Consider the following 7,660-nt stretch of genomic DNA (forward strand, 5'->3'; position numbering starts at 1 on the left):
AGGGAGGGTCAGGTTGGACAGGGAGGGTCAGGTTGGACATCAGGGGGAAATTTCATCATGGAAAGGTGGTCAGGCCCTGGCCCAGGCTGCCCAGGGCAGTGGTGGAGTCACCAGCCCTGGAAGTGCTCAAAAAACGTGTGGATGTGGCACCTGGGGACACGGTTTGGTGGTGAACCTGTCAGTGCCGGGTTAATGTTTGGGCTCGATGACCTTGGAGGGCTTTTCCAACCTGAACGATTCCGTGAATCCCTTTAAGCTCTTTAGAAAGGAGCTGAGCACCTGGAAACTTTGGAGAACCCCAGCTGGGTTTCAGGAAAGGATCCTGGATCCTGGCTGATCTCGGAGGTCTTTTCCGACATAAACGACTCTGTCGTTCTACGAAGAATCACAGACTGATCCTCCAGGATTCCAGGATCGATCCTAGAGGTGGAGGAGGGGGGTGGATCTGCAGTGGCACAGGGCAAAGCCGCGCAGGGCTGGGCACAGGATTTATCCACCCCCCCAAACCCCCCCGGCAGCTCCGGGAAAACCAGCTCAAGGAACGGTTTTCCAGCTCAAGGAAAACCTCCTTCCTCTCCCATCGTGGGGGCAGAGCGGGCCCGAGTGACCTCCCCGGGGTGACCCCCCCGTGCCGGGGGTGCCAGGCGGTGCCAGCGGCCCCTCCCCGGGGGAGGCGGGTCCGGCCCCGCGTTGCGCAGCGCGGGGCTGGCGCTGCCCGGGGCTGATCGGGGTTGATCGATCGGGGCCGCTCGGTGCGGTTCTGTCCGGGCGTGTTCGGGACTGATCGGTGCGGTTCTGCCCGGTGCTGCCTGGTCCTTCTCGGTGCTGCCCGGTGCGGTGCTGCCCGGTGCCTCTCGGTCCTGCCCGGTGTCTCTCGGTGCCTCTCGGTGTCTCTCGGTCCTGCCAGTGTCTCTTGGTGCCGTTCGGTGTCTCTCCGTCGTGTCCGGTGTCTGTCGGTGCCGTTCGGTGTCTTTCGATGCCGTTCGGTGTCTTTCGGTCGTGCCCAGTGTTTCGGTGCTGCCCGGTGTCTCCCGGTGTCTCTCGGTCCTGCCCGGTGTCTCGGCGTCTCCCGGTGTGTCTCGGTGTCTCTCGGTGCTACCCAATGTCTGTCGGTGTGCCGGTGCCGTCCAGTCTCCCGGTGTCTCTCGGTCCTGCCCGGTGTCTCGGCGTCTCCCGGTGTGTCTCGGTGTCTCTCGGTGCTACCCAATGTCTGTCGGTGTCTCTCGGTGCCGCTCGGTATCTGTCGGTGTCTCCCGGTGTCTCTCGGTCCTGCCCGGTCTCTCGGTGTCTCGGTGCTGCCCGGTGTCTGTCGGTGCCTCCCGGTGTCTGTCGGTGTGTCGGTGCTGCTCGGTGCTCCCATCTAGCGGGGACACCCCGGGCACCGGCCGCCGCTCAACACCGGCCCCTTCTGTCCCTCTCCCCGCGCAGAGCCGGACCTGGAGGATTGCAGCTTCGGCTGCCGAGGGACGTCGCCGCAGGAGAGTCTCTCTTCCATGTGAGTGTCCTTCAGGAGTCCTCCCCGCCCGCGGGCACCGCGCGGGAACCCCGGGAAGCCGTGGGATGACACAGCAAGGAAAGGGAAAGAGGCTGGGGAGGAGGAGGAGGCGGCTCCTTCCCCGCTCCTCGGGGCTGGGAAGGATGGGATGGGATATGATCGGATGGGATGCGATGCACTGGGATGGAATTGGATGGGATGGGAGGGGATGGGGCTGTTTTGCTTTCCTAACACAAGCCAGGACTAACAGGAACGCGAGGCTCACCTGGAGTGGAGCAGAGGAGGCTGAGGCAGGGGGGGGATGCAGCCACTCCCAGCATGAGGCACAGGAGCTGTGGGAGCAGGGAGTGGAGGAGGATGGAGCAGGGAAGCCTCTCTGACACCCCCCAACCCTCGCCCAGGTCCCCCATCAGCAGCCTGCCGACCCTGTTCGACCAGACCGTGTCCTGCAGCAGCAGTGGGCAGCTGGAGAATGTTCCCCAGGCCACCCCCAACATCGAGCAGCTCTTGGAGAAGCAGGGCAACGGGGAGGCCGGAGTGAACAGTGAGTCACTGAGAGAGGAGAGGTCCTTGTGTGTGTTTGTGTGGGAGCCAGCTGGGATTTTGCCCACAGGCAGCGGAGCCGGGTGGGAGACAAAGCACCAGTGTGTGCCATGGGGGAGTAGCTGCCAGTGGGACTGGGGGTTGGGGCCAGTCTCCTCCCAGAGTGGGGTCTAACTGTGGATCCCGTGATCCCCTTCTCCTCTTCCCTCCATCCCCCTTTCCCCTGCCCCCGTCCCCTGCCCCCTTCCTTCCCCTGCAGTTGTAGAAATGCTCAAGGCCCTGCACTCGCTGCAGAAGGAGAACCAGCGGCTGCAGGAGCAGATCATGACGCTGACGGCCAAGAAGGAGCGTTTGCAGCTCCTCAACGTCCAGCTCTCCGTCCCCTTCCCCGTGGTGACCAGCAGCAACGGCCCCGGCAGCCAGGCCCAGTACATCCTGCCTCCCAACGGTGAGGGGACAGGGGGACACACCCCCTGTGCCCTGGGGTGGGCAGGGGGGTCACGGTGGGGGGGTCTGACCCCTTTACACGCTGTCCCTGGCTGTCAGGCTCCAGCCCTGACCCTGCACCCTCACTTCTTTCCCCCCTCCAGTCTGCAACAACGATTCCCTGAGCATCAGCAAGAGCCCCCCGTGCAAGAACAGCTTTGGGATTGAGAACTCCCTCTCCACTTCCTCTGAGGTAACACGGCCCCTGCACCGGGAAGGGGCTCAGGGAGGGAGCAGTGCAGTCCCAGGACTCTGACTCGGTAGCCAGCTCCTAAAGCCTCGTAGCCCAGGCTCAGAATCAGGAATCTTTCCCCAGCGTGCCCGTTCTTCATCTCAGTGCTGAGGTCTGAGTAGAGTAGCTGAGACCGGGAGCGTGAGGTGAGAATGCTTCCAGGTTATCCTGGAGATCCAGCCAAAGCATGTCTGAGTTCTGGGACCCCTCTGACCTGCACCTGCACTCACAGTCCCCCCCTTCCCACCTCCAGCTCCCGCCCTCGGCGCCCTCGGAGCTGAGCCGACCTCTCGCAGCCGCCCCAGTCCGATGCTCTTGTGTCCGTTTCTCCCCCAGGACCCTCACTCAGGGTGTCCCAGCAGGAGCAGCTCCTCCCTGTCCTTCCACAGCACCCCTCCGCCCCTGCCCATGCTGCAGCAGAGTCCTGCCTCGCTACCCCTGCCCGGGGTGCAGCAGGTGAATGGCCTGGCCCGGGTGGCCGGCGGCGGGCTGGGGGGAGGCACCAGTGCCAGCCACAGCCTCTCCACGGTGCCCATGGTGGACGGCCTGATGGGGACCCTGGCAGGAGGCCAGCAGATGCCCATCAACGGGATCCTGGGGAACCTGAACGGAGCCCAGGCCGCCCAGCCCGCCAGCGCGCCGACGCAGGGGCCGGGCGGGCCCCCGGCCCTGCAGCTCTCCACCAGCCTGAGCAGGTGAGGACGGGGGGCTCGGGGGCACGGCCCTGCCCTCTCCAGCAGCAGTTTAGCTCCGGGAGGGAGGGAGGGACGAGCCCTGTGCGTGCAGGAACCGAGAGGGGCCGCGCTGACCTTCCCTGCCCCGATCCCTCGCAGCATTCCCAGCCTGAGTCCCCTGACGGAGCAGCAGCGGCACGTCCTGCACCAGCACGAGCAGCAGCTCCAGCAGCTCCAGCAGCTCCTGACTTCCCAGCCGCTTAATCCGGTGAGTGCTGAGCTGTTCAGCGGGAAAACCTCGCAGCAGAGGGCAAAACTTAGGGCTGCCTCCTTCCCCTGAGTCCCCTGCCCACGGGGATGCCGAGCCGGGCGCCTTTTCCCGGCTCCCGGATGCTGTGGATGTGGAATGAGGAGCAGAGCTTTAGGCAGGAAGGTGCAGCACCTCCCAGGGAGGGGAGCTGGGGTTTGAACCGTTTTCTTTGTACGAAGGGAAAAAATTTAATCTGGGTTTCCCACGTCCTGAGGGGGGTGAGGAGGTGGGAACTTCTGAGCCACCGTAAAATCGGGGTGGGGAGTGAAATGCGTTGAGCTCTTACCTCCTCCAGCCATCCTTGGATGCAAATCGTGTCTGATCCTGCTGCTGGGGGGGCTGGGCTCTGGGCTCCCAGGTGTGCTGAGGCCCACGGGAGGTGAGGAGCACTCTTGAGGACACTGTCTGAGGTTAGAAGGAGGTAAACACCAAATTGCTCTAGTCCTGAGGCAGGTGATCCGTGTCTGGGCGCATTCACCCGGAGAACTGGAAACGCCAGCAGGACTCTGCAGGTGGCTGAGGATTTTGGGGTCAGGAAAAGGACCAGGCAGCTGCTCTGAGGCTCTTGGCTCTGTGCCTGCACCCTTGGGGGCCAAAGAGCAGCCCTGTGGTGGGAAAGGCGGCGTGGAGAGGTGGCAGACCGGGTGTAAAACCACAGTCAGTGCCCTGCGGAGACCTCGGCGCTGCCCCTGCCCTGGGTGGAGCCACCCAGGAATGCCACCAGCTCCCCTCAATGGAGCTGGGCTCTGCTCCTTTCTGTCTCCCTGGAACCTGGCCCGTTGCTCTGGATGGGTTTCTGGGTCAGGCTATTTATATCCCGGGAAAAGCAAGTTTCAGAGGGCCTCTCTGTGGAGCAGCTGATGTCACCATGTCACCGTGCCATCAGCTGCATCCCCGTGGGGGCACAGCAGTGTCAGCTCTCAGCCTGCTGCACTGGTCGATGGTTGCCATAGCGATTCCTGCAGTTTGCTGGGTTTGAGGGCGTCCCTCTGGATGCAGGTGAGGTGTGACCCTCGTCCCCCACCCAGGTCCTGGTCACCTACACCCCCCCTGTGGGTCAGGGCTGAGCTGGGAATTGGGATGAGCCGGGGGAGGAAATTAGGAGCCAGTCTGGAAATTCAGGATTGTGAAGGCCACAGACTTAAAATCCCCGGGTTGATGGATTGGGAATTGCTGAGTGGATTTGTGTGCCTGCAGGTGTCTTGGTGAGGGTTCACTAATCCTGTGTGTCGGGAAACAGCGGGGTTGGAAAGGTCATAGGCACAGGCTGTTAATGAACACAAGGCAGACTGATCCTCTCTCTCCCTGTAGAGGTGGGATCAAGGGGACTTTCTCCCTGTCTCCAGTAGCATTGCCTGGGATAGAGCATGTCATGGAATCACTGAGGTTGGAAAAGGCCTCCAAGATCGAGTCCAAATGTCAACCAAATCCCAACCGAATCCCACTTAACCATATCCTAGTGACACCTCTGCTTGCTTTTTGGACACTTCCAGGGATGGTGACTCCACCACTTCCCTGGGCAGCCCTGTTCCAGTGCTTAACCCCTCTTCCAGCGAAGAAATGTTCCCAAATACCCCCCCTGAACCTCCCCTGGCACAGCTCGAGGTGCCACCTCCTCCCGAGCGCTGTGTCCCCGCTGTGACTCGTCTCCCTCCCCCCTGCCCGCAGGAGCAGCAGGCCCTGGTGTTCCAGATGATGCAGCAGATCCAGCAGAAGCGGGAGCTGCAGCGGCTGCAGATGAGCAGCTCGTCCCAGCTGTCCATGAGCTCCCTCCTGGCCGCCACCTCGGCCCCCGCCCTGATGACCTCGGCCCCCCAAGCGCCCCCCAGCACCAGCTCCCTCCTGGCCTCCCTGTCCCCGCAGCAGCTCAACCCTGGCAATGCCCTCCTGGCCCCCCAGGCCACCCCACCGCTCAGCACTCCTGGGAACAGCCTCCTGGCCTCGGGAACGGGCCTCCCACCCGTCCTGACAGCACAGCCCAACCCCTTCCTCAACCTGCAGGCTGATGGCAACACCCCGAAAGGAACGGTGCGTATGCTGTTGGCACTCCCCTGACCCCCAGAGCCCTGGGCAGGCACACCTGTGCTCCAGGTTATTTGGGGGAGCCCGCAGGGAGCAGGGCCGGGATGCTCCTTGGCTTTGCTGCATCCCCGATCCCGCATCCAAGGGCTCCCAGGGCCCTGGCAGGCCCAGGGGCTCCCGGGGTGTCCTTCCCTGTGTGTGCAGACACAGGACTGAGCCGCTGCAGCAGCCGGGCAGGGACAGGCCATAGGTTTGGCTCCCTTCTCCCCGGGATTTGGATGGGATGAGGTGCCCCAGGCAGGGACAGGCCCCGAGGAGCCTCGTGAGGGAACACGAAGGTGGCTCCGTGTTGACACCCAGGGGTTAGGAGGAGTCTTGCACCCCGGAGGAGAGGTGGAGAGGCTTCCAAGCTCTCTGTGAACAGCCCTGTGCCAGGACACCCGTGCCCAGGGGCTGGTGGGGCGACACTTCCACCTCCTCCTTCCCTCCCCTCTACTTGTGCCTGTACCCGGGAGGTCCAGCCCTGGTTGGAGACATTTAGGAGCCACAGGCCGGGGCTGAGGGGCCAGTTGGGCCTGAACCAGGCAGAGGGAACCCTGGGGCTGCCGTGTCTCTTGGTTTTGGAGGAGCCTGAGAGGTGCCAGCGAGCAGGGCCGGGCGTGCAGCACATCAGGGCTCTCTGATTCCTGTCTCCTCTCATACCTGTCTCCTCTGCGTCTCTTTCTGTTTGTTTGTTTTTGTTTTTTTTTTTTTTTAAAGAACATGAATGAAAAGGGAGCTCCTCTTACCCAGGACAAGGGCTAAGCTCCCCCCCTGACCCCGAAAAAACCAGCAGCCAACTCCTCTGCCCAGGGGAATGTGGCTTTTCCGCAGCCAACCCTGACACTGTTAAAGCAATGAGCACAAGGCTTCCGAGGAGCATTCCCTGCGCTGGGCCACGCCAAGAGGTGCTTTTGGGAAGACAGAACGTCTGTGGCCGAGCCCTGGTGTCGTGAGGAGTGAAGGTTGGGGGGGGTTTCCCTGCCAACCCGCTCCGTGTGGAGGAGGGAATTCCGGGAATTCCACCAGATCCTGCCTGACCTCCTCCCCGCTGTGTGTAACCCCCCCGGGCATTCCTGGGGGTGGGAGCCCCCCTGTGCCAAGCCCGAGGAACCTGGCAGTGCCCACGGAGGCAGCACTGGATGTGACAGCGCCGGGAAGGGGCGTGGTGGCCGTGCCCAGGTGGGGCCGTTGGGAAGAATTCCTGGAGCTGAGATTTCTCACCCGCTGGGCTCTTCCCTGTGTAGCCCCAACAGCTCAGCTGGAGCCAAATCCAGCCTGGAAAGACACAAGTGGGAGTAATGGATGAGGAGTGGAGCTGGGGACAGGGTGAAGGCCACCTGCTCCTTGGAAGGACATTGCCACTCCTGCCCTGCCAGCTGCTGTGGGGTCGGTGCTGCCCTCACCTGAAAAGCACATTCCTGCTCTGGGCCGCCTCTTCCCTTGCAAGATTCCCAGAGGATAACAGTTCAGTGTGCAAAAGGGGCTGGAGCCGGGATTTATCCAGCGCCAGAAGGTGCATTTGAGCCTGGAGGTGGATTCCTGGACCTGAGCTCGGAGATCAAAATGTGTTTGGGGAAGAGAGTCCCAAACCCCATCCCTCTTCTTCCCTACCCACCACAGATCACTCCAGTCTGGCAAAAACCGTGTTCTTCCACTGGTCCTGGGCTCTTGGGAAAAGGGGATCTCCAAGGAATGGGACAGTGACCAGGATCCTGAGCCGGGACATCGGACCCTTCGTCATCCTCCACCTTTTGACCTTAATTCCATCTTTCAGCCCGGAACCTCAGCCAGGAATGGGCTTCCTCTGAGCCTGGATGGATGGAGGGATGGAGGGATGGAGGGATGGAGGGATGGAG

The 7,660-nt window shown here is 62.6% G+C and overlaps 1 protein-coding gene across 1 annotated transcript in view; it reads left to right on the plus strand.

Annotated features, from left to right (window-relative positions):
- MLLT6 (MLLT6, PHD finger domain containing) overlaps positions 1–7,648 on the plus strand; it is a 43,756-nt gene extending 36,108 nt beyond the window's left edge. Inside the window, exons 10-17 of the mRNA XM_017837897.1 lie at positions 1,429–1,495; positions 1,897–2,039; positions 2,298–2,486; positions 2,629–2,717; positions 3,093–3,451; positions 3,590–3,698; positions 5,409–5,768; positions 6,522–7,648. Coding sequence (XP_017693386.1) covers positions 1,429–1,495; positions 1,897–2,039; positions 2,298–2,486; positions 2,629–2,717; positions 3,093–3,451; positions 3,590–3,698; positions 5,409–5,768; positions 6,522–6,566 — 1,361 coding nt within the window. The 3' untranslated portion in view covers positions 6,567–7,648. The remainder of the gene's footprint in view (positions 1–1,428; positions 1,496–1,896; positions 2,040–2,297; positions 2,487–2,628; positions 2,718–3,092; positions 3,452–3,589; positions 3,699–5,408; positions 5,769–6,521) is intronic.
- The last annotated feature ends 12 nt before the right edge of the window (positions 7,649–7,660 follow it).

The sequence above is a fragment of the Lepidothrix coronata genome, unplaced genomic scaffold (genome assembly GCF_001604755.1).
Source record: "Lepidothrix coronata isolate B3197 unplaced genomic scaffold, Lepidothrix_coronata-1.0 Scaffold316, whole genome shotgun sequence".
NCBI classification, from domain to species: domain Eukaryota; kingdom Metazoa; phylum Chordata; class Aves; order Passeriformes; family Pipridae; genus Lepidothrix; species Lepidothrix coronata.